This window comes from Danio rerio, chromosome 8 (assembly GCF_052040795.2).
Source record: "Danio rerio strain M-AB ecotype USA chromosome 8, GRCz13ab, whole genome shotgun sequence".
Taxonomy (NCBI): Eukaryota; Metazoa; Chordata; class Actinopteri; order Cypriniformes; family Danionidae; genus Danio; species Danio rerio.
Genome location: NC_141028.1, coordinates 56,385,221 through 56,412,306, shown reverse-complemented (window position 1 = coordinate 56,412,306; position 27,086 = coordinate 56,385,221). Strand labels below are relative to the sequence as shown.

Below are 27,086 nucleotides of genomic sequence, written 5' to 3'. Positions count from 1 at the left end.
ATATATATATATATATATATATATATATATATATATATATATATATATAAATATATATATATATGAGCAATATCACACTCGTAGCAGTGTGCTATGGCTGTATATCAGCACTGGTGGGAGGCGTGCGTTATCACGAGGCCGCAGGCTCCGAAGTGTGATATTGCGTTTATACAACAGTTCGACTGCACAATCGTGTACATAAAAAAGAAAATCAAACACAGAGAGTCTAAAACCCTTTTGTATTAGGAACTACATTCTTCCGCCATTCATCTGCAGCTGACGTCAGAACAGTAGAAGTCGTTACTTCACCAACGTCACTTTAGGGCTAGTGTTTGAATGACTCTCTATAGCGTAATGTGAAGCTGCGTTTCTGGTGTGTGACCCCCTTAAGGTGATGACAAAACAGCAAATTTTGCTCACATTTTAAGATTTTAAGGCTGAATGTGACATGAAATGCCATCCGTCTACAGAGATTTCTCACCAGACTGCTGTTGTGTTTGCGATAAGGAGGGACAAGGCTGAATCCAGCTTCTTTTTTGCAGCTTCTTACTGACTCTATCCGGTCCACTTTAAAAACCACAAGGCTTCCATTTTTCAGATTTTTATTAGCACTCAAGAGAACACACTGAGCACGGGCTTATTATGCGGTTCTGGCGCCATCTAGACAACGTCAACCGTCTTTGGCCGCTAACGAGCTCTTAAAAATATTAAATATTTTAAAATAGGCACTATTCTTACAAATAAACTGCATAGTTGCAATCTAAACAACTACATTCTTGACTAATAAAAGCCTCAAAAGTACATTTTGTTGTGTAACAGCAGTAATATTTGTCAAACTGTAGCCTTTCTGCTTGTTGCTTGCTGTATGTGGGAAGATTATTACACAGAGGTGAAGGGTGAAGAGGCCTTTGTGTGATGTTACTGGCTAACAGCCAATCAGATTCAAGAACCAGACAGAACTGTTGTATAAAAAATAATATATAACATTATATAATAATAATAACACATAAAATAATGATATATACAAATATATGTATAAAGTAATAATATATAACATCATATAATAATAATAATAATTATATATAACATTCTATAATAATATACAAATGAATTATTTACTTTGATTTGTTGAGGCTGGCTTCTGCAGCTGCAGCTTGAAGCAGTTGGGTGGATTTGCTCACAGGAACTCCAAATATGGTGCTGTGCGTGACATCACTTAGTATTCTTCTGTGTCCTCCCTTAGGGGCGGCTTTAGGGGAAGAGGGTGGAGTCAAAGAGCCGACTTTATGCACTCCACGACTTCCGGCAGCAGACTTTTACACAAAGGAAGATACAGAACAACATTAAAGACGAGGATATGCATGAGGAAATTAAATTTGTTCAGTGGTAAGGGTCATCTTCATAAAGTGAAGAAAGAGTTACAGAATTGAGAAATACAAAATTGCACTGATTTGTTGAGGGAAAAAGTGGGTAACCCCTTATACTTTAAAGGGATGTTCATAAGACTGTCATAAAACATTCAAAATAATGACATGACACTTAAATATGAATAAGAATATATGAAAGCTTATTACCATTGTTATTAAGCGTCATTACCATTTATTATTTAAGTGGTGACTATGTTTAAGATGTCTTTGTTATGACATGTTTGTCATAACTTTGTTACTTGACACGACCAAAAATGTTATAACCTGTCTTTGTCATGACTTGATATAATCAAGAAATCATTACCTGATTGTAATAAGTAATCGCCATTGCAATTGTGCCAGGACATTTATATCAGAGTCATAATATTTTTCTTGCCTCAACTACAGTGGTACAAATTGAATTCATCATTAAAATGTCATTAAATATTGATGACACCTAAACATTTATTAAAAGAGGATTGACACTTTTGATGAGAATTCGGCACCAATTGATACTAACATTTTAAAAGCGTCTATGTCCCGCTAACATTTGAGCGGTTAAGTGCATTCTTTGACAGCGCTCTTTTGCCATTGTGTTCACGTGCTCAACAGAAATGACTGTGATTGGCCATGAAGGCCATCAGTACACCGAATTCACCGCTGTTTATTGAGCGTAACCACAGATATCGGGACACTGGAGCGTTTTAAAGCCGCGATTTAGCAGTGGATTGCTCGTCTGTCAGCTTTTAGATAAACCAGCTGATCGACATGACTTATAACACTCCAGTGTTCTTGTATCTGTGGTTACACTCAGGAAACAGCAGTGTGTTTGGTGAACTGATGACCTTAACAGCCAATCACAGTCATTTCTGTTGGGCATATAAAGAACGTGCTCAACAACACTGAAACGTTAGCTCAACAACACTCAAACGTTAGCAGGAATTGAAAGTTTTTTCATTGGTACCGAATTCCAGTTTTGTGACAACACTAAATGAAAATAGTGATCAGAAAATCATCCATGACAATAATGTTTATGACAGATTTATGACAAGTTATGTTGCCTTGGTAATGTCAAGGGGTCATGACAATGGCTGCGTCCGAAATCGCCTACCACGCAGTAGGTACTACATTTGAATTTACTACTCTGCTGTTAGAACAGTATGAATGCGAGTCGTATGACTTGAACTTGGACATACTACAACTGCTATTTTGTCATAATCACGTGACCTACCCGCGTCAGTTGCGTAGCTTCACTCCCATTCATGAATTCTCTTGCGTTGTATTATAGGAACGCATAGCGTCCATTGGATGCACACTTCAGAATCTCACTAGAAGTAGTAGGCCAGAGACTTCCTGTTAGGTGAGCTATGGAGTAGGTTGTGTTCGCTAGGAGGTCCTGCAGAATTTGTAATTCTTTCTGAATTAATGCACATTTTTACTTAATATCAAGTGCCTGCAGATAATAACAGCGGCCTGCAACAGCTAACGTATCGTCGAATGAACGTGATATGGCTGTGGGGGGGTCATCTGACTAAGCTTGATACAGCTCCAGGCGACATTCAGACTCTTAAAACGGAAATTATTTCATCACTTCGCCGCGATCTGGCAGAAATATTACGGTCCGAACTATGGTCCATGCTTGGCGATGACTTTTTGACCATCAAAAGTGAACCAAGTCGTGAAGGCGGAATTCTCCAACACGATGTTATCAATGCAAACTGAAATGTCGACACTGAGAAGTACGGTGAAGGATATGGAACATTCTCTTTCCACATGTTCGGTTGATATCACTGTCCTACATGAAAACGCTAACTCTCTTTAAGCTATTGTGGTAAAATTAGAAGTGTAAAGATTTGGAAGCCAGATCTCGTCTGAATAACGAAAGGATTATTGGTGTTCCGGAAGACCAACGAAGATGAAAACTAAAGGCAATAAAGGGGCTAACGCGCAGCCTTCGCAACAGCAGCCTGCAACAGCTAACGCATCCTCGCGGAATTCTCGAACACGATGGTATCGACGCAAACTGAAATGTTGACACTGAGAAGTACGGTGAAGGATATGGAACATTCTCTTTTCACATGTTCGGTTGATATCACGGCCCTCGGATGAACATGATATGGCCGCGGGGGTCATCTGACTGAGCTCGATATGGCTCTAGGCAACATTCAGACTCTGAAAACTGCAATAATTCACATCACTCTTTTGGCTACTGAGGTAAAATTAGAAGAAAAGTGTGACGATTTGGAAGCCAGATCTTGTCTGAATAACAGAAGGATTATTGGCTTTCTGGAAGACCAACTTTTTACTACTGTGGCGGTCTCCAAGTAGTAGTAGGCCATCCGGGTACTTCTCGAATACTGTTTTTCGAATTCTGTGAATTCTGACATACTACTACTCAGCTCTCATAATGTTTTTAGCGTACTATATAGTATGGAAGTATGCGATTTCAGACGCAGCAAAAGACAAAGACAGTTGTCTTTGTGATATATTTTTTTGGTCAAGTTGTCATGAAGACATCTCAAACAGTGTCGTCACAGCATTTAAAGTGTTGAACTGAGGGAATGAAACCTAACGACAGTTGTCATAATATAATTAATGCATAAAATATTCTTTATATTCATAACATGAGTAAAAGGTGCCATGACAGTCTCATGAACACCCCCTTTATGTAAAGTGTTCCCAGAAAAGGTTGATCTGCGAAAATGAGAAAGTACACAAAAGTTCACCATTAAAAATGTTTTTTTCTTTTTTTTTGGCAGATGAATTTGTAATTTGTGTTCATTTAAATAGACAAATGCATTCTGCTCAAACCTTTAACTTATTAACCCTCATTCCATTTCAAAGCCATATCAGTTTATTTTTAAGCATGATTTTTCCATATAATGGAGGTGAAGTTGTTGAGCTTTAAATGACAGTAGCGAATTCAATTCATGTGTGCTATATTTCAAAGAAAAAAACTAATTCTCAACAATAAATGTTAAACCTGGCCTACACCGTAATTTGACGTAACATCTAAATATGTTTTATATAAATCAACACAAGTATGTACGCTGTGCCAGAGCTTTATCAGTTTTCAGAACACATGGTTTTACATTGAGCATTAAAGAGTACATATGCAAAAAAAACAACAACTTGATTTCTGAAAGACTCAGAAAACGGTGATTGTCTTTTTTTTGAAAATGACTTTCCCATTTATTCATTTACAAATGTATAAGAGAGAATGACAGTATGACGATTTAAAATGTTTATTTATTTATTCATTTATTTTTAAATTAAAAAAACTTCATTAAAAATGTGAACATTCTGCTAAATATCTGTTTTGTGGAAGAACAAAAGCTACATGGCTTCTGAAATTGTCGTGTCCTTTTTTTAAACAAAGATGAACTTCATGTGTTCACAACAAAGTTAGCAGCATATTTAATTTTCGACACTAATGAAAATGAGACTATCAGGGACAGAAGTATTTAGTTAAATGTACTGCATGGCAGTTAAACAACATTTTGTCATCTTTTCAGATGACAAAACATCTTAACAATTTCCGCATACCAAACCTTTAATAAACAGATGTGCATGTTGAAAATGACGTGTAATCTAAGACCTTTATGCATGCATGCGTCTCATTTTCATCTGTGTGAAATTCAACATGGCCTCCACCAAAACTAGTCTATAGACAGAAGATTTGTCTTAACGACATCTTGTCCTGCAGAAAGAGTTATTCAGAAACTATGCAGTCACCTACTGATTTCATGAAAAACTACATGCTAAAAAATCAGAACAGTTGGAAGGTGCAAGAAATTGAGTTGAGAGGAAAACGTTTTTACAAAGCAAAGAGAATCACTAGGCTGCATTTACACTGCATGGTTAACCCAATTCCATTTTTTTATTTCACAGATCGGATATGGCCCATGTATGTGAAAGCAGAAAAAAATGACATGGGATATCGATTTACTCAGATCAGATTCATGCCTCATTCATATGTGGAAATGTAACTGATATAAATGGGATCCGTGCCCTTGTGTCTGCAGTGTAAGCGGGTAGATCGGATTTTTACAAGTCGGTACAAAAAGCGAATGACGAAAACCAGACACTTTTATTTCAGAACAAAGTTCTTCACGAGTCCAAAACCTTAAATCTCTTATACAAGAACAAAAAAGGCTTATATATTGTCATGAAGAACAAGTCCATGCATTTAAGCATGTCAACGAGAGAGAGAATGAAAGCAACATTCGCTGTGTAAAACAATACAAACGAATATAGTATTAATAACATAATACAATAATAATCTAATATAGTAATAATATAACATTGGGATGTATTGTGCAGCCCTTACTGTATGGGGTAGGTTAAGAGTTGGGGTAGGTGTTGACGTCAATAATACACAACAGGATGAACAAACGCAAATGAAATATCTTAATCTACAGTCAAACATGTTACGGTACATTATGACGATCTAAATGAATATCAATTAAAATGATTCAATTATCGATTCAATTAAATAATTTTACAATTATCAACTGAAACATATTTGTAGCATTTTGTGTATTGTTAGTAAATACAGCACATTTATTTCATATGGGCGTTCTTGGGATAGCTCATTAACGACACAAAACCGCGACTGATCCTTCATGACTAATAAAATATGTGTTACGCGATACTGTTCGAGAGTATTGCGATAACAATAATATTATTATTAGAAATAATAATATCACATTTTATTTATAATAAAATTATAAATTTTATTTTTTTTTATTTTTTTTTTTTTAAACTCAAAGTGCTACAAGATATAAAACAACAAATAAAAATGCAACCCAAGTCAGAATTACATAAAATCCAAGTAACAAGCCAGAAGTCGAAAAAACACCAAAACAAACTATCAGTCACACTAATAATGTTGTACGGATCAATTATAATTTATAGTGTTTGATGCTTTTTAATTGTTGTTTTTACCTTACCATGTTATATATTAGTATTTTTATTGTCAAATATTGTTTTGAGTGTGTGTTTGATGCATTTCAGGGAATTGTGCTGCAATACCCTGTCCTGTCAAATTTTAAACAAACTAAATACTGAAATAATTAATAAAATAACACGCAACAGATTACAAATCGCATAAACGTGACGGTAACAATCACAAAGCAAGTTCTAAAAAGACGCGTCTTAAGAAGCTTCTTAAAATGATCCATAGAAACGGTATTTAACGATATTTATCACGATATAACTAACTTTGTTGTGTAAATGCAGACATCGGAAGGCCCAGGTTTTACCCCATAAATAAGTTTGGGTAAACAATTATTTGCGAACATTTATATTTATTCAGTTTTTAAATGAATTTCAGTAATATTATTGACTAGTATGAAAGCGTTCAGTGTTTCCTCTAGGATTTTTTTGGCAGGCCTTTTTTTTTTTTTTACACAGATCTACCAAATACCGGTGGCGTTCTTTCAATGACAAATGACTTGAGAGCAGTTTTAGAAGTCGAGATCGCATTGTGAATCTCTGCTTGTGCTCGTTCACAAAACTTCTTGCATCTTGCACGCCCCCTCAAATATAAGCCACTTCTAAAGCGCGCAGATCTTCTTGTGCGCTCTAAAACAAACGCTGCTGAGTGCAATTTAGTGCGTTTAGGTAACGAGTATGTCTCCAGCATTTACTAGATTTGCTAGTAATGTTTATGAATGTCTTTAATAGACCTACAGAATAGCATTAATGCGTCTTGAAGTAAAGTGAAGCGGCTATACGTCGTGTTTGCTGGCCTCACGCAACTGTCAGCCAGTCAGTAAGTCACCTTAAAGGGTTAAACAAATGATGCACAGCACTACTACAGTTACAGAAAAGTTTGCGCTGCTATAATTCACTTACCCTTTAATACGTTTTAGTGCGATTATCACCCGCTTTTAAACAATTAAAATGTTTTGAATAAGAAGCTGTAATGTAGCCGTGGCGGAATGAATTTTGGCGTGGTGCCCAGCCATGGAAAAATGAATGTAGCGGAAACCATGGCGTTCATATGATTTATATACAATACAGTTTGTAAAGTAATACTTTGTCTTTTAGTAGATATATTATATGAGAGACTTGCTTTGTTTACCAATTAAGTGGATCTAATTGGATCTGCACTGTACGCATTACATAAAAGTTTAAAAGGTAATATTTTTTATTTAATATATTACATTTTCAGTAAATGCTACTCCCAAAATCATTGAGCAGAAATGGCAGATTCTGTCTGGACAGCGGGTCGTCAAAATAAACAAATAAAATCAAATACAGTAACAAAATCGGAACTGAGCATCAAGATCTGCAGTGTGAATGCAGCCTAATAGATCAGCCACAGATGACTGAATGGTTACCCTCTGCTCTGGCTCTCCTCCAGAGTAAGTGGATGCTGCTGAGGTGCTGTTAGGTGGAGGCAGGGTGGTGGAGGCATGTGATGCAGGGGGTGGAGGTGCCATAGCTTTGGTTTTAGGTTGCGCAGACACGGAGGCCTCACCATCTACACTATGTGAAGATTCAGCAGGCGGGGCTGGGGCCATTGCTTTGGGTTTTGTCTGTGCGGTTGCTGATAGTGTTGTCAGGCGATCGGGTTGAGGGTGGTGCATGGGTGGAGGGGGTGCCCTATTCTTAGGTTTAGATTGTGTGGAGGGAGATGCAGCTGGCATTTGTGTCTGCGTTGAGTGATTCTGCTTTGATAGGAAGAACAGTAGATGCAACAAAACAAATGACAACACAAACGATGAATAGAATGACGGTAATTGCAATCAATTTGACTTCCATAATGACATATTTGTGAGTAAAATAATATATTTAATTAGAAACAAAAGCAGGGTAAAGGGGTGTAATCTTGCATGCATTCATCCTATGAATGTTTTTATTATTAAGGGAAAACAAAATGTAGCTCTGTATGAAACCTTATAATGGTTTGGGCCACCCTTAGCAGCAACAACTACAATAAAGCATTTTGATAATTTGCAATCAGTCTGTTACAGCAGGGGTTCCCAAACTTTTTAGCTTGCGACCCCCAAAATAACAATGCTAGTGACTCGCGACCCCCAATATCCTCTGAGGTGATATATACAGAAACCTTGCATGCAATAGCGTACACACACCAATAGACCCAAGTTTATTCTTAGTTTAATCTTTTTTTAATGTAAATCAGAGTTGTAAATGTGCCAGAAAGTTTACCCTGATATTATAAAATCAATCTGCTGCATCTGTTGCCATTGGTGTGTCTTTAAAATTATGTAATTACACCAGGGGTCGCAATCCAATAGAACTAGTAACTATAAGCTACAGTAGTAACTATATAGTATATATTAACTATAAACAACAATTTTTCTCTTCAGTAGTTTATTGATAAAATATGGTAATTCTTATGGTTTAATATAAATGAATAGATTTTTGGAAATCACCAGGCGACCCCCCTTCATTGTCTCGCGACCCCTTGGGGGGTCCCGACCCCCACTTTGAGAACCACTGTGTTACAGCACTGTGGAGAAACTTTGGCCCACTCATCTTTGCAGAATTGTTGTAATTCAGTCACACTGGCAGGGTTTTGAGCATAAACCGCCTTTTTTAAAGCCATGCCACAGCTTCTTAATAGGATTCAGGTCAGGACTCTGACTAGGCCACTCCAAAGTCTTATTTTGTTTTTCTTAAGCCATTCAGAAGTGCACTTGCTGGTGTATTTTGGATTGTTGTCGTGCTGCAGAACAAGCTACAGCTTGAGGTCACAAAAAACAGCCGAACATTCTCCTTTAGCATATTTTGATAAACAGCAGAATTCATGGTTGCATTTATCACAGCAAAAGGCCGTTCACACTGAGGCGCCTTTTTTTGAATGGTTTGCTAATGGCTGAAGTGTTTTGCGCGCTGCTTATGCACCCAGCGCCCCACGTTTTAACCGACAGCTGTGCTTTGTGTTTTTGCCCTCGTGCACCGTGCGCTTGCAGTCGAAAAAAAAGTAAACAGAGTAAAAAAAAAAAGCATTACGTCAGTCTTTTTTATTCTCCAATCAAATGAAAGCAGAGGCGGGGTTTCTGTTGACGTGCCTGCTTTGTTTTTGTTGTCAAGACAACAACAGAGAGTTTTGAAGACGGAGGAGAGAATTGTGGTTGCTGTTTTGAGTTTTCCAGAGCTGTATGGCTTTACAAATCTAGAATATCACAATAATATTAAATAATAAAATTATATTAATATCAACAGCAACACTCGCACAATACCCAGCTGATTTACTCGTTGCCTAGCGACATAAAAAAAAAGGTCCAGCACTTTTTTTTTTATAGCAAACAAAGAAGGCAGTATGGCGGCGCCTCGTGTTTTTGGAATGTAAATGCATGTTTGGTTTGATCGGCCCCCAAGTCTTCCAGATCCTGAAGCAGCAAAACAGCATCACACGACCACCACCCCCATTTTACAGTTGGTTGGATTTTTCTGAAATGCTGTGTTACTATTACACCACACATAATTGGACACACACATTCCAAAAACTGTCTGGTCAGTCCACATAGTATTCTCTCAAAAGTCTCGGGGATCATCAAGATGTTTTCTGGCCAAACTGACATGAGCCTTTATGTTCTTTGTGCTCAGCAGTGCTTTTTGTCTTTTATCTTTGACATGCAAACTGTGTTTGCCTATTTTTGTCTCTTTCATATGGTGGAGTCATGAACACTCATCTTATCTGAGGCAACTGAAGCATGTAGTTCTTTTGATGTTGTTGTGGGGTCTATTATGACATCCTGGATAAGTTGTCACTGTGCTCTCTGTGTAACTTTGGTCGGCCGGCCACTCCTGCGAAGGTTCTTCACAGTTCCATGTTTTTGCCATTTGTAGATAAAGGATCTCTCTGTGGTTCGCTGCTGTCCCAATGCATAAGATATGACTTTATAACCTTTTCCAGACTGGTAGATCTCAATTTTATTTGATCAATTATTATCTCATATCCCAGTACTGGGTTGCGGCTGGAAGGGCATCCACTGCGTAAACATATGCCGGAATAGTTGGCAGTTCATTCTGCTGTGGCGACCCGTGATAAATAAGGGACTAACCCGAAGGAAAATGAATGAATGAATGATCTCAATTGTTTATGAATTTCTTTGGATCTCGGATCTTTGGATCTATGCAGTTTTGTGTTTTGTTTTCCCATAATAATAAAAACCATTTCAAGACTGCATGATGTATTTACTTGTGCTATGTCTGACTAATATGTCAAATTTTAATCTGAAATTTAGTGAAATTTAATCTGAAACATTGAAGTGTGGCAAAAAAAAAAAAAAAAAATGGGGCAAACACTTTTTTCATGTGATATTACATTGTTAGTCATTCAGTAGTTACCTGCTGTTGAGCAGTAAAGAAGGCTGTATTTTGCTGCTGCACAAACAGTTGTGCGTGCTGGGGTGTGGTCTGTGGTGGAGAGGGAGTGGCTTGCTGCTGAGCGACAGGAGGCTGGGAAGCCATGTTGACACCTGTGAATTCACAGAAATCTGGATTAAACACGCAAACACACACAACCCCCAAACCACATTCTTACACAAGACAAGGAAGAACACTGAAAACATTTAAGGATTATGAAACCTGATATGCAAAAAAAAAAAAAAAAAAAAATATATATATATATATATATATATATATATATATATATATATATATAATGGAAAATAATGAAAACAAAACAAAAAAAACATCATGGACGTGAATTTCGAACGTTTAGAAATGAAACTAAAGAGATAGTTGTTGTTTCATTGTATTGGTGATTCCAAATATGTAATGTAATCATAAGCTTGGCAAGCAATTTTGCAAAATGTGATGATTCCCAATTCAGAAAGAATGCACAAACATACAGTTTGAGAGGCATTTCAAAGATGGCCGCAAAGTGAAATGACTTGCCTTAAAGGGACTTTGGTTTGACATACTGTTTTGTTTTGTTTGTAAAACATTTCATATTTTGGGCAGAACTGTGTTAACTGTATTGGTCAGTTCCTCTAAAACCACCCCAGTGTCTAACGTGGCCCATTGGGGAAACTAATTCCCCACCCCTGCTTTAGAGCATGGTGTTACCCTGCTAATCTGACAATAAAAAACTGCAGGACCACAATACAATCAGGATAATCAAAAGTGTAGGCTTTAATTAGGATTGACTTGAGTAATAGGAAGTGAAATGACAGCTCTGTAGGATTCAGTATGTCAGGGGCTCAATAGCTCAGGCTCATTAGTGAGCCTTTAAAAGCTCTCTCTGATGACACACTGATTGAACTAGAGGGAATTACAGAGCTGTGTGTGTGTCAGTTGAAGATGAACACCGGTCAATAGACCCTTTATTTTTGCATGCTGCATTAGAAACACCTCGCATAAGCAGTAATTTGCTTATTTTTGTCATTTGAAGGTAAGATGATAGAGAATACACACATTAATACATTATTACATAACTTAATTTGTGCCGGAACACGAATCCGGATCCAGCCCCTCATTTTACCGATCCCCCTCCTTAACCGCCCTCCAACCCCATCCGCTGCAGTGTTGCCAAACTAGCGACTTTGTTGCTATATTTAGCGACTTTTCATACCCCTGTAGCGACAAATTTTCAAAAAAGCGATTAGCGAGAAATCTAGCGACTTTGTGTTACTGGAGATATTTATAGACTTTCATGTGTCCATACGGTACCGTGCCCACTCTTCTCAACGAGATGTGAGTGATGCCGTCGACCCCTCCCCCGCCTCAGTCTCTCCCACCTGCAGCCAGAGAGCGGATCAGCCCTCTGCGTACCCACAGCAATTGATTTAGCACCAGCTGTGTGAGGTATTTTCACTGTGCAGTCAAACCGATCTGCTTCTCCTTTATTTCAACAATTTAATTAGACCGTTGATTAGTTTCTTGTTTACAATCACAGATATTTTAGTGACCGTTTTGAAAAGTTTTATTGAAAATAGTTGGCAACAGTGGTTCGCTGTTGACTTTCATTTTCTTCCGCGACTCCCCAACCTTTTTCACTTTCGTCTGCAACAACCCCCCCGCTCTTCACTTTCGTCCTGCGTCCGCGACACCTCGCCACCCCTCCACTATTGTGCGCGACACCTCTCCATCCTTGGGTAACACGTCGCATCCTTTACTCTGATCTGTTCTTGGACCTCACCATTCACAAATGAAGCACTGCATAAATACATAAAAATTTACATTCGTTTATTAAAAAAATCTAAATACATTGCTTCCTTGTTATTTGCGGGAGTTACGTTCTTAAAATAACCAGCGATAGGCGGAATCCGCAAATGGTAAGTCGGCCACTCCTGGGAAGGTTCTTTACTGTTCCATGCTTTTACCCTTTGTAGATAAAGGATCTCACTGTGGTTGACAATTGTCTACAACCAATCAGGATGCAGAACATAATGCACCGTTAAAAAAAGGCTGCGAAAAGGTGAACTAAGTTTTAGCGAGGGGCTACTGTATTAAAAGCTTTTAAAAGGATCTTAAAATGTATTAACATATATTTAAAAGGATTTAAGCTGATGTTGTGTAAGTTGATGTTCTGCTGATGACTGTTAAATGTGTCATAACAGTCTTGTGAAAAGGGTCTTTATGATGTGTGAGGTGTCAAAAAAAAAGAGAGAGAGAGAGAGAGAAAGAGAGAGAGAAAGAGAGACATTTAGACTAGCTGCAAAATATGTATACACCCTACACACCATAAGAAATGGTTAATGTAAACTCATGTATCTTATTTAAATAATTTAAACTTTTTTTTATTATTATTATATTTATCAAATGTATTGTTTTTTTTTGTATGTGTGTGTGTCATTATATCTTATCTGTATTACTATTAATTTTTCAATGTTCTTAATATATTTTATATTTGAAGTGCTTTGGCAATACTGTACTTAATGTCATGCCATTAAAGCAACTTGAACTTGAGAGAGAGAAAGAGAGAGTGAGCAAGAGAGAGAGAGAGAGAGAGAGAGAGAGAGAGAGAGAGATTGAGCATAAAGACACAACACTCACTGATTGGTTGGCTGGGTCCTGGAGGTGCATTGGGTCTTTTGCGAGGAGTGAGGGCTGGCTGGATTGGCAGGATGCCTGTGATTGGTTGAGCCTGACCAGCCTTGGGACGCTGCCGGGGTGCGATGGATGTCTCAGTAGTGGGGACTGGATCAGTGAGCCTGAATGACAAGAAAAGTTCAGTCAAAACCAACAACTTTCATATTACGAGGCTGTTTAAAGCGGTCCTGTTATGCAAAAATCCCTTTCATAAGGGGTTTAAACACAGTTGTGTGGCGGCAGTCTGTGATAACCAGCTACTAATGGTAAAATTTAATAAATTCTATTTCTTATAATCACACTTGATAAAAACACATAGACCGACATTCTCCCATTGTACGCATCATCAGAGGGGGAAAGCTCCACCAGTTAAGGCTGATTTATACTTCTGCGTCAAACACCGGCGTATGCTACGGCGCTGACGCATAGCCCATCGCCGTGGCCGTCGCTGACGTGCACCTCTCAAAAATTGTAACTACACGTCGCAACAACGCGTAGCGCAAGCTCTGTGATTGGTCGGCTTGCTAGCGGCGACGAGTCTGGGCGGGACCGAGAGCCGCGCGAACGGCGTGAGCGATTGTTTACAAGTGTGGAGTCCCGTAAAGGAGCTCCGGATGGATAGTTTTGTTCTGTGTTTACCTCATAGTTAAAGTTGTTGCACGTCCGCCGATTCCTGCCTCAAAATGAGCGAGTTTGAGTCACTTGTACATCCAGGAAGTGTTCAGAATAGCAAAACAGAAGCGAAGAAACTTGACACAGAGGAACATTTACACCTCACTGCCCACTAGCGTTTCGAAAGTGTTAATGCAGACCAACGGAGACAGCGCGCAGAAGTATAAATGCACAGCTACGCGCGTTGCCTGCGCCGTGAGTTGCGCCGGTCACTTGACGCAGAAGTATAAACCAGGCTTTAGTGATGAGCTTTCCCTCATTAACATAGGACGTTGGTCTTGTTTTTGAATCTGCCACTATACTGACACACAGGCATTTGAAGCTCTGCCTTCATTTGAAAAGAGCACAATCTCATTTGAATTTAAAGCGACAGTCACCAAAACACCAGTTGGCATTAAAGGCTAAAAGGAGCAGATTCACAGAGTTATAATGCATTATTTGTGTGGTATTTCACGCTGAAACTTTACATACACACTTATTTTACAACTTGCAAAATAGGCATAATAGGTCTCCTTTAAACAATACACTAAACACATCCTATTCATAAAAGTCTTTACATAAAACTTAAAGTGACTTCTAACAGAATCTTGAACACACACAAGAACATGTTGAGTGGGATTTTGAAAGGGGGAAACTGAGGAAAAATCTACTAAGTATGGAGATAAATGTGAGTGTGAAGTTTAATGGTACGGCATTACAGAAGTGAATTAGTTAATCAAATTTATACTGAAAGATAACTTGGAGCACGCAGATAATGCGAAGTCTCACCTGGCTTTGTTTTGACTCTTCTTGGCCACAGCTTCACTCACCCTGATTGGCTCGGGGAGTTTTGTTGGAATGGGTGAATTCTGGAAGAGTAACAGGAAAAGGATCAGCAGCAGGTTCTTTTATTTTGCATTTGCTTGTCAACTCCTTTCATTTCTGGGTAAAACATCATTTAAACACAAAAAAAACATGTTGACTGGGATTTAGGACTTCAAAGGAAATGGTTGTTCGTGCTAGACGGGATAGTTTGAGTTTTTCAGAAACTGATGATCTATTGGGAATTCCACACACAACCATCTCTAGGGTTTACAGAGAACTGTCCGAAAAGAGGAAATATCCAGTGAGCGGCAGTTCTGTGGGTGCAAATGCCTTGTTGATGTCAGAGGAGAATGGTCAGACTGGTTCCAGCTAATAGAAAGACAACAGTAACTCAAATAAGCACTCGTTACAACCGAGGTATGCAGAAAAGCATCTTCGAATGCACAACACATCCAACCTTGAGGCAGATGGGCTTTAACAGCAGAAGATCACACCGGGTGCCACTCCTGTCAGCTAAGAACAGAAAACTGATGCTACAATTCACACAGGCTCACCAAAATTGGACAATAGAAGATTTGAGAAATGTTGCCTGGTCTGAGGAGTCTCAATTTCTGCTGGAAAATTCGGATAGCAGGGTCAGAATTTGGCGTCAACAACATGAAAGTATGAATCCATCCTGCCTTGTAAGGTTCCGGCAGGTGGTGGTGATGTAATGGTGTCAGGGATATTTTCTTGGCACACTTTGGGCTCATTAGTACCAATTGAGCATCGTGTCAACGCCTCAGCCTACCCGAGTATTGTTGCTGACCATGTCCATCCCTTTTTGACCAGTTTACCCATCTTCTGATGGCTACTTCCAGTAGGATAACGTGCAATGTGATAAAGCGTGAATCATCTCAGACTGGTTTCTTGAACATGACATTGAGTTCACTGTACTCAAATGGCCTCCACAGTCACCAGTACTCAATCCAATAGAGCACCTTTGGGATGTGGTGAAACAGGATATTCGCATCATGGATGTGCAGCCGACAAATCTGCAGCAGTTGCATGATGCTATCATGTCAATATGGAGCAAAATCTCTGAGGAATATTTCCAGTACCTTGCTGAATCGATGCCATAAGGGGTTAAAGCAGTTCTGCAGGCAAAATGGGGTCCAACCTGGAACTAGTAAGGTGTACCTAATAAAGTGGCCGGTGAGCATGTAATAATAATTATTTGTTTATTTAATTTTTTTTGTATTATTTTGAACAATAGATATTATCTTATTACTCGATGTAAATGTAAACAATGTAAACAATGTTCTGATGTTTTGGCACTAAAAACATTCAATAACATATATTTAATAATCCAAAAATAATAAATAATATGATAAATATTGTAAAATAATTTGAATTCTTACTTGTTAATGTTAGTTAACTAACAATAAACAAATTTATTTCCATTAACTAATATTAACAAAGATGAAAATACACTGTAGTAAATGTGTTTTTCATTGTTTGTTAATGATTTTAATTCATTAACTAAAATTGACAAATACAACCTTATTATAAAGGTTTAACAGTATTTTAAATTAATGATGTAGGTTTTAAAAAACTTTTGCATGTGTATATCATATATAAAGTCATTTTGAGCATGTCGAGGCTGATATGCCTTTGATCATGACTCACTGCTTCTATTATTCTGGGAGGGGTCACTGGATCTGAGCCAATTGGCAGCCACCAGTGACATTCCACTTCCTCTGCCGATACGTGCAAACAATTACGATATCCACTCAAAGCAATGGCCATGAATTAAACATGGATTAAGTAGCATGTGCTGGAATAGAGAACAAAAACTGTGTAGAGTGTGGGAGGAAAATCGGTGAGAAGATAAGGGTTAATGCACATGCTAGTTAGGGCACAGGAAGATCTGATGAAGTCTAAATAAGCAGCACTTACGTGAACGTTCTGTACCGGACAGTCCCTCCGGGAGAGTTTAAAAGCGAAATATGACACCTGGAAGATATCTGGCCTCACGTCAGGGTCTGGCTCCAGCATGTAACCTGAGGTGGGGAAAAATGAAACAAAAATTACAAACATTTTGGTCAGTTGTGTCACTCAACTAAAATAAAACCCAAGTTTCAGCCTTAGAATTGATTTATTTGATTCTGAAACACAGTAAGACTATAATCTGGAATATTTTTATAATTCAAAATAAATTAATTTGATTTGAATACATGAATCCATTTATACTACCTGACAAAAGTCTTGTCGCCTATCCAAGTTTTAGGAACAACAAATAATAACTTGACTTCTAGTTGATCATTTGGTATCAGAAGTGGCTCATATGAAAGGCAAAGGCCTCTAGATTACGCTTATTTTACCAAAATAAAATATGATCATACCTTGATTTTTAATTATTTTATTAGGGCAGTAAGAATTGACTTTGCTTAGACAAAAGTCTCGTCACTGAACAGAAATAATGTCCAGTATTCACCTTAGTCTTCTTCGACGAGCGGGCGCAGCCATTTGAATCTTTTTGGCTCGAGACTTCCGGTCTCATTAACTTCGATTCATTTTTAGTTTGATGTTGCAAACTGATATTTTCTTGTTATATTATTCTATTTGGTCTGTATAGTCATGCAAACATTTGTTTGTAGAGGAAGTAGTTTGACCGTTTTCTGCCATTTATCATTCCTAGTCATTTCTCCTATAGGTGACTGAAGCGGAAGTTCTAAAACAATCGCGAAAACAGGCGCAACTTCCACATTTTAGAATAAGGTCAATAGAATATAAAGTCGTGCTGCAGTGGAAAAAGAATTAATATTGTGTCTGACTCCATCATGAGCTTGGAGGACTGCATCCATACATCTCTGCAATGACTTAAATCCCTTATTAATAAAGTCATCTGGAATGCCAAAGAAAGCGTTCCTGCAGGACTCCCAGAGTTCATCAAGATTCTTTGGATTCATCTTCAATGCCTCCTCCTTTATCTAACCCCAGATATGCTCAATAATGTTCATGTCTGGTGACTGGGCTGGCCAATCCTGGAGCACCTTGACCTTTGCATCAGGAGCTTTGATGTGGAGGCTGAAGTATGAGAAGGAGCGCTATCCTGCTGGAGAATTTGCCCTCTCCTGTGGTTTGTAATGTAATGGGCAGCACAAATGTCTTGATACCTCAGGCTGTTGATGTTGCCATCCACTCTGCAGATCTCTCACATTCCCCCATACCATGATTTTTCCTTTACCAAACTTGACTGATTTCTGTGAAAATCTTGGGTCCATGCAGGTTCCAATAGGTCTTCTGCAGTATTTGTGATGATTGGGATGCAGCTCAACAGATGATTCATGGGAAAAATCTACCTTCTGCCACTTTTCCAAATGATCAATTAGAAGTCAAGTTATTATTTGTTGTCATTATGAATGTATTAAAACATATGCTTCCCTTTTACATGAAAATGCAAAACAAGGGGTAGGAGTAAGGAAAAGGGCTAAGTGGTGGAATAGGGATTGAGCCTTAATATACACACAACATATAAACCATGAAACCAAGTACCAAACTCTGTGAGACAGTCTTCCCTTAACATATAAATCAGAAGAGAAAGGAAGAGCTGTTCTTACGGATGAGACAGTGCATATCGTGTGAGTATCTGGAGTTGTCTGGGATGGTGAAGCTGCCGTCACAGATAGCCACCTGACTCTCTCCAAACGGCAATGTGAAATAACACAACTTATACAACAAGCAGCCTAAAGCCTGAGGACACAAACATACAAGAGACACTGTTTCTGAGCACTGTCTAAAAAAAGAACAACTAAACACATACAATACCTTTTCGTTAACAATGGCACATTTAGTATACATTAGCATGAAGACAAAAAAACTATTAGCCCTCTGTGATTTTATTAAAATAAATAAATGAATAAATAAATATATAAATTAATTAATTAATTAATGAATAATGAAAATAAATAAATAAATAAATAAATGAACAAATAAATAAATGAATGATCAAATCAATAAAGAAAAAAATGAATGAACAAAAAAAGAAAAGAAAGAAAAAAAGAATAAAGAAAATAAAAAAATGAATGAATAAATAATGAACAAATAAATGTATGAATGAATAAAGAAAATAAAAAATTTATGAATAAATAAATAAATAAATAAACATAAATAAATGAATGAATAAACATAAAAAATGTATGAATAAAGATAAAAAACGAATGAATAAATAAAGAAAATATATAATAAAAATAACAAATACAAAAATTAATCACTAAATTAGCTAATAAATTAATGAATAAATAAATATATAAATGAATCGATAAATAAATAAATGAATTCCATAAGAAAATGAACAAATGAATAAATTAAATAAAAGAAATATTAAAAATAAATAAATAAATACAATAAATGAACAAATAAATATATAAATTAATGAATAGAGAAACTAAATAAAAAGATAAAAAATAAATAAATAAATAAAATAGGGGGCGGCGCGATGGCACAGTGGGTAGCAGAAGGTCACTGGTCGAGCCCCTGCTGGCTCAGTTGCCATTTCTGTGTGGAGTTTGCATGTTCTCCCCGTCTTGGCGTGGGTTTTCCTCTAGGTGCTCTGTTTTACCACAGACATGTGGTATAGGTGAATTGGGTGAGCTAAATAGGCCATATTGTATGTGTGTGAATGAGAATGTATGGGTGTTTCCCAGTGATGGGTTGCAGCTGGAAGGGTATCCGCTGTGTAAAACATATGCTGGATAAGTTGGCTGTCCATTCCGCTGTGGCAACCCCTAATTAATAAGGGGACTAAGCCGAAAATGAATGAATGAATAAATCAATGAATAAATAAAAGAAAAAAAATTAAGAAAATAAATAAACAAACAAACAAATAAAATATGAATAAAGAAATAAAATAAAAAATTAATAAAGAAATAAAAGAATGAATAAATAAATACAAGAAACTTAATAAATAAATGTATGAATTAATAAAGAAAATAAATAATACAAAATGAGTAAATTAATGACTTAAATATATACATAATTAAATGAATAAAGAAAATAAATAAGACAAAAACTAAAAAAGTAATTAATAAAACAAATATACAAACAAACAAATAAACAAACGAAAAGAAAATAAATAGATAGAAATTGATAAATAATAAATAGAATTAATAAATAAACTAAATAAAAGAAATAATTAAAAGAAAACAAATAAAATACCAAAATGAATAAATGAAGAATGAATGAATGAACGTATGAATGAATGAATGAATAAATGAAGAATAAAAACATCAATAAAGCAGCTTTGACTGTATTATTTAAGACATTTAAAACAAATCCCCATAAATTCAAATGAACCAAATCTTTTTGAAAAAATACAATAAGCCTCTATTCTCGTTCAAAACCAAACTTTTAAAATAAAAATGTTTTTGATTATGTTTTGAGCAAAAGATCAAAAGTTAATAAAGGTCAAAGGCTCTCCATTTTTCCTATGGTTATGTTTACCAAGGGTGCCATTATTAATGGAGAACACTGTAGACTGTAAAAAATTACAAATATCCTTTGTGATCTTTATTAATCCTATAAAAGCAGGTTATATATTCATCAATAATTGGCAAGACACAATAGCTTGGGTTGCTACTAAAAATACCCTGTTGTCACCGCAGGTAAATGATTATTTGACTTGACTCACCCATATATCTGCTTTAGTAGTGATGACCATGCCTCCGTAGAGATTGACCATTTCTGGGGCACGGTATGAAAGAGTAGTGTACCTTAAAACACACAAGGAGGAAATATATTTGACTGATGTGAACAATTGAAGTGTGTAACGCAAACAAAAGAAAGCAGCCCTCACTTCTTGATTTCTTCTTCTACAGCAGCCACACCTTCTGTTTGCGGATTCTGGGAGCGGTTGATGGCACTGCCGAAATCACACAACACATAATGACCTCTGTCATGGAGCAAGATGTTCTCCACCTACAACACACACATACAAAGAAACGAGATGCACAGAGTTAAATTAGCCCTTCTGTGAATTTGTTTTTTGAATAATTCCGAAATTGTTTAACAGAGCAAGGAACTTTTCACAGTATTTCCTATAATGTTTTTTCGGTCCCACTTTATTGTGGCCTTAACTAATATGTACTTACAAAGGAATTAATAGATTTTTACAATGTACTTATTGTGTAAATACATGTATTTACTGTGTACTTATGCTCGATTAAAGACATGTATGTAGTTACATTTATAATTAACTTTTGTAATTACATTTGTAAATACACTGCTGACCATCCCTTACACCTTAACCCACCCTTAAACCTACCCACACCACCAAACCTGTCCATAACCCAACCTCTATCCCTACTCAAAAGCACCACAAGTGTTCTCAAATACATTATAAACACAGTAAGTACATTGTATTTATTTTTTGATGCAAGTACATAGTAGTTAAGGACACTTAATATAAAGTGGGACCGTTTTTTCGTCTGGAGAAAGCCTTATTCATTTTATTTTGGCTAGAATAAAAGCAGTTTTTAATTTTTTAAACCCATTTTAAGCTCAATATGAGCCCACTTTAAGAGTTGAACAAATTAACAAAATAACAAATTAAGCTCTTAGCAATGTACTACTAATAAATAGTTATGTTTTGTAATATTTACAATAGTAAATGTATAATATATAGATTAATTGAAGATGATCCTTAATCCTTAATTCATACTCTAATGACTTATATGCATAAAATAAATTTGATATAATAACATTTATAATTTCTTAGTCATTTTGACTGACTTGAGATAGAAAAGTTAATTTTATTCAACTAAAATAGAAAAGGCAGGATGATTTTTTTTTACAGCGTACATAATATCAAGTATGTATGCACACTCACCGGCCACTTTATTAGGTACACCTTACTAGTACTTTTCTAGTATAGTATATTTTCTCTTATCAAGCCATTCTCTGTAAACCCTAGAGTTGGTTGTGCTGAAAATCCCAGCAGATCAGCAGTTTCTGAAATCCTCAGACCAGCCCATCTTGCACCAACAACCATGCCATGTTTAAAGTCACTTAAATCACCATTCCTCCCCATTCTTATGCTCAGTTTGAACTGCAGCAGATTGTCTTGACCATGTCTACATGCCTAAATGCATTGAGTTGCTGCCATGTGATTGGCTGATTAGAAATTTGCGTTAACAAGCAGTTAGAGAAGTGTACCTAATAAAGTGGCCAGTGTGTGTGTGTGTGTGTGTGTGTGTGTGTATGTATATATATATATATATATATATATATATATATATATATATATATATATATATATATATATATATATATATATATATATATATATATGCATGCATCTACACATGTATGTATAACATTGAATGAAACAAATGTAAGAAAAAAACATTGTATATAAATACAATGTTTAATATTAAATAAATAAAAGGTGCAATAACACAAAATCATTTAACATTTTTAGATGCAATTTATTAAAGTCAAATAGATTTTGAAAAACACAATAACAGTTCCTTCTTGAGAAAGAAATTACATACTGATAGTCTGGAAAGCACATACTTTGAGGTCCCGGTGGATGATGGGAGGTTTGCACTGATGTAGTCGAGCAACAGCTTCACATGTGTCACAGAAGATCTGCAGCACTTCCGACTCACTGAAGCCCGTCTGCAAACGCTGGTTCATCAGGTTCACAACCTGCCCGCCTGCATTAGCAGAGAACAGAAAAATGGTGGAGGATTAGTAGTAAATCTAATCTGAAATGTAATTCCTAAAGTCCACAAACCAGAAGCTGCAAAAACTTTTTTTTTTGTATTGTGATGCAGTTTTCAGAGAAACGAAATATTAAATGAGAAAACAGTGGGCAGGGCTTGTTTTTCTACTGCGAGCTGATTGGATGTAGTACAGTAGGCATTTCATTCAGAAAGATCAGAAAAAGGGTTTTGGGAGAGTTATTACATTCTAACAGACTCCTCCTCCTCCTGCTCAACGTCAAAACTGACAGTTAGAGGGGCGTGGTTAAGTATATTAGCCACGCCCAATACCTCAGAGAATTTGACTAAAAACAAAGTACATTTTCAGATTTCAATTAAAGATCACAAAGGCAAACAACTTTTTTTTTGGTTCTCAATGACATGCAGTACACCACAAAACTAGCAATGTGAGCTAACAAAATCCATATGTTAGATTTGACATACAGACCTCTACAGAAGTCCATCAGTATGAGAACTTCCCAAACGTCCCCTGATCCCACCGCTGTGATGCTGGAGTCCAGGAAGCCTACTATGTTTTTGTTCCCCACGAGGTCCCTCTGTTGAAGAAAATAGCATTGTGTGGCAGGATCAATCAAGCAGGATCAATCAATCAATCAATCAATCAATCAATCAATCTGTCTGTCTGTCTGTCTATCTATTATTTACTGTTATTACCAAGAATAATCCATCCATCCATCCATCCATCCATCCATCCATCCATCTATCCCCTATTATTTACTGTTATTAGCAGGAATAATCCATCCATTCATCCATCACTATTAGCAGGAATAATCAATCAAGTAATCTATCAATCAATCAATACATCTATAATCAATACACCTTTCCATCAATACATCTATCTATCACCCCATCAGCAACTTATGTTAAGATTATGGTAAGATCAAACATTACATAAAAACAACTTCCTATTTCAAGAAGAGATCCACAAACAAATATATGAATAGAAATAAATAAAATTCACAAAAATGTATATTAAAAGTTAAATATGATTTTTTTTAATTCATTCATTCGCCTTCGGCTAAGTCCCTTATTTATCAGGGGTCACCACAGCGGAATGAACAGACATCTATTCCAGAATATTTTTTATGAAGCAGATGACCTTCCAGCACTGGGAAACACCCAAACACTCTCACATTCACACACACTCATACACTACGGCCAAATTAGTTCATCCAATTCACCTAAAGCACTGATCTTTGGACTGTGGGGAACAACGGAGCACCCGGATGAAACCCACGCCAATACGAGGAGAACATGCAAACTCAACACAGAAACGCCAACTGACCCAGCCGGGACTCAAACCAGCGACCTTCTTGCTATCCACTGAGCCACTGTGCCATTTTATAAGTCAATATTTGATAATTTATCATTCTTCCTGGTGATACCTTTATAAAAACATCCATTAAAGTGTGCTTTCATTATAAAAAAATCTAATAAAATATGTTTTATTAGATATCCTAATATAATTTTTTATTAATATCCTAATAATATCCTAAAAATATCCTAATAAAATATGTTTTAAAGGTAAGAGCAGCTTGACAGTAATTACATGTTAGTGGTGCATCATTATTCAATAACAGCAAATGAGTCAACCTAGAGTGACCAATTCAGCATCTGGTATAAACAGTCTGTACAAGCCTGGTCTCAAAAATAACATTTGAAAAGTGTCTTTCATGTATATTTGGATTGATGTAGTTGATTATTTATGCAGCCGTTATATTCATCTATTAATAAATGGGTCATTTTTGACACATCAAGCCATAATGTAATACAATATAACACGCAGTGGGGGAAATAAGTATTGAACACATCATGATTTTTCCTGGCAATAATATTTCTAAAGGAGCCGTTGACATGGAATTAACCCAGATTTTAGTAAAAACCCAAACAATACAAACATAAAAATAAACAAAACAAACAAATCTGGAAGATGAGTTGTGTGTAATAACAATAGAATGACACAAGGAGAAAGTCCTGTACTACTAAAACCTATTTAATACTTTATATAAAGGCTTTTTTTGGTGATGGCAGCTCAAAGACGCCTCTCATATGGAGAATGAAGTCACATGCACTGCTCAGGTACAGTATGAGTTTTTCACAGACTTCAACAGAGTGTAGAAATCCTGATGGTTTTGTGGGTCTCGTCTATCAAATCTGATCTGCATTTTGCATTTTCTATTGGATTTAAGTTAAGGTGATCGGCTGAAACATTTCAGCAGCTTTACTTTCTTTCTCTGAAAGCATTCGAGAGTTTCCTTTTCTGTGTTTTGGATCATGGTCTTTCTGAAATGTCAACCCTGGTTTCATCTTCATCCTCCTGCTAATGTAGATGTTGAACAGAATCAGCTAATAGTCATTTACGCCGAGGAAGTGCAGAGGGTTTCTGAAGAACTACTGAGAGATTTCAGCTGCTGCCTGGGCTTTCCATGCCCTTCCACACCTCCCTTTCTTCATCTGTTCAAAAAATTCTCCCTGTGTCATTTTATTTTATAACACAGAAATTAATTTGTGAACTAATTAGATCTGTTTTCTTTGCATCTTTAGCACCTTCTGTTTTTCTTTAGCACCTTCAGAAATATGTTTTCTGGGCAAAAAAAAAAGGTGACGTGTTCAATATTTATTTTCCCTACTGTAGTTACTAGGAGTACAATAATACAGACTTCAGTTTTCGGTTTTAGGATTATGGTTTCGGTACAGGTTAGTAAAGAACGACAATCTCCAAAAAATAAATAAATAAATAAAATAAAATTTTAAAAAATCTACAAGCAAAATGCAATGCAAAATTAATACAACATAGCAAAAATACTTCTAAAATAAGCAATGAACACCGTTAAAGATTGTATATTTATAATTTACTTCAGAATATGTGTGACTGAAATTGCTACAACTAAACAACAACTACTAAATTACATTTAAATAAACAAATTAATTGATTTAAATGTTATAAATTAAGTATTAATTAATCCAATTAATACTTAATATGCACTTAACGTAACCAAATGACCTCATTAAACCACTGAAATCACCAAGAATTGTTATTTTCTCTACAAATTGAATTAGTGGACAAATCACTAATTGATTAATGTCAGGGGCTTTTTTTAGAACTACTAACCATTGAGTCAAATGTGAAAGCGCACTTTGTTTTCAGAGCGTTTGCTAAAAGCTCAGACAATGGGCCTTTGAGGCGACTAAGTCAATGCTAGTTTTTAAACGAAATAGCTTAGCTGTTCAATGTCCTTTCACATCGACTCATTCATTCACAAATCTGAAATGCCCCCTGTTAGTGGTCTATTTCAGAGTGCGCCGGGAGCAGCTGCTCATTTGGAAACAGCAAGACACTTTGTAAAGCTAAAACAAGTGCTGACATTTTCCCCTCCTCTATTTAGTAAGGCTCACAGCGAAGTACACTGGATCTCCGTTCGAAACTCTGTCCCAGAGGACACGAGTGACCTTTACCGGCACTGTACTGTCCTCTTCACTGTATTTACATCAAGACATGCACACTGAGGAACAGTAGACCTCAGATACATTTAGGACTGCGCATCTAAAGGGCTACTCTTAATGGTTTTAAGAGGAACTAAATTAAATAAAGAACAAATGATGACGAAAAAAAAAACACTCAGAATTTTAAAAGAATAGTGTTTTGAAAAAAAGTAAGTCATTAGGGATTTGCATCTCATAACCGTTATAAATATGACTTGTCTTTTTTCAGAGCAATCGAACCGTCTTCACTGGTGTTTGTTTGCAGAAAAAGAAAGAAAGATTTAGATGTCAAATTTAAGAATTTTGAATGTAGTGCAGAAAATGAACAAGTTAACTGAATAAACGGCAACAAACTGTATAACAAATGGACAGACAGCAGAATGGATGGACTGAACAATAAATGAACGGATGGGACAACAATAAATTGATGGATGAATGGATGGCCAAAACAATAAATTCATGGATGGGTGGATGGATGAATGGAAGGAGAGAAAATAAATTGATGAATGATGGATGGATGGGTAGATCGATGAACAGAACGATGGATGGATGGATGGATGGATGGATAGATGGATGGACTAAACAAAAAATGGATGGAACAACAAATGGATGGACAAAACAACAAATAGATGGATGGATGGATGGATGGACGGAAGAAAAAAATGGATGGATGGATGGATGGATGGATGGACTGAACAACAAATGGATGGATGGATGGATGGATGGATGGATGGATGGATGGATGAACAGACAGAACAACAAATGGATGGACGAAACAACAAATAGATGGATGGATGGACGGAACAAAAAAATGGACGGATCGATGGATGAATAGACAGGATATCAAATGGATGGATGGATAGACAGGATATCAAATGGATGGATGGATAGACAGGACAACAAATGGATGGATGGATAGACAGGACATCAAATGGATGGA

At 36.5% G+C, this 27,086-nt stretch overlaps 1 protein-coding gene and 2 long non-coding RNA genes across 32 annotated transcripts in view; 1 reads left to right on the top strand and 2 right to left on the bottom strand.

The window, feature by feature from the left end:
• LOC147842870 (uncharacterized) overlaps positions 1 to 27,086 on the bottom strand; it is a 469,436-nt gene that overhangs the window by 104,729 nt on the left and 337,621 nt on the right. The window lies entirely within an intron of this gene.
• aak1a (AP2 associated kinase 1a) overlaps positions 1 to 27,086 on the bottom strand; it is a 101,521-nt gene that overhangs the window by 47,199 nt on the left and 27,236 nt on the right. For 13 of the 30 annotated variants that reach the window (XR_015498427.1, XR_015498426.1, XM_087265394.1 and 10 more), the window contains exons 3-12: positions 23,091 to 23,199; positions 22,452 to 22,594; positions 20,734 to 20,855; positions 20,569 to 20,650; positions 18,500 to 18,632; positions 16,836 to 16,939; positions 14,862 to 14,941; positions 13,386 to 13,543; positions 10,734 to 10,864; positions 1,120 to 1,313 (exon numbers count right to left, since the gene is read on the bottom strand). Coding sequence is in view for 25 of the 30 variants with exons in the window: in XM_087265394.1 (XP_087121520.1) it covers positions 1,120 to 1,313; positions 10,734 to 10,864; positions 13,386 to 13,543; positions 14,862 to 14,941; positions 16,836 to 16,939; positions 18,500 to 18,632; positions 20,569 to 20,650; positions 20,734 to 20,855; positions 22,452 to 22,594; positions 23,091 to 23,199 (1,256 nt within the window). In the remaining 5 variants the exon portion in view is untranslated. Of the gene's footprint in view, positions 1 to 1,119; positions 1,314 to 6,573; positions 7,248 to 7,294; positions 8,087 to 10,733; positions 10,865 to 13,385; positions 13,544 to 14,861; positions 14,942 to 16,835; positions 16,940 to 18,499; positions 18,633 to 20,568; positions 20,651 to 20,733; positions 20,856 to 22,451; positions 22,595 to 23,090; positions 23,200 to 27,086 lie in introns of those variants that run through there. The other 17 variants (XR_015498425.1, XM_087265386.1, XM_087265390.1 and 14 more) reach the window with 4 other exon arrangements.
• The window catches only part of LOC147842873 (uncharacterized), a 47,689-nt gene continuing 38,104 nt past the window's right edge, over positions 17,502 to 27,086 (top strand). Inside the window, exon 1 of the long non-coding RNA XR_015498582.1 lies at positions 17,502 to 17,657. This is a non-coding gene — a long non-coding RNA (uncharacterized LOC147842873). The remainder of the gene's footprint in view (positions 17,658 to 27,086) is intronic.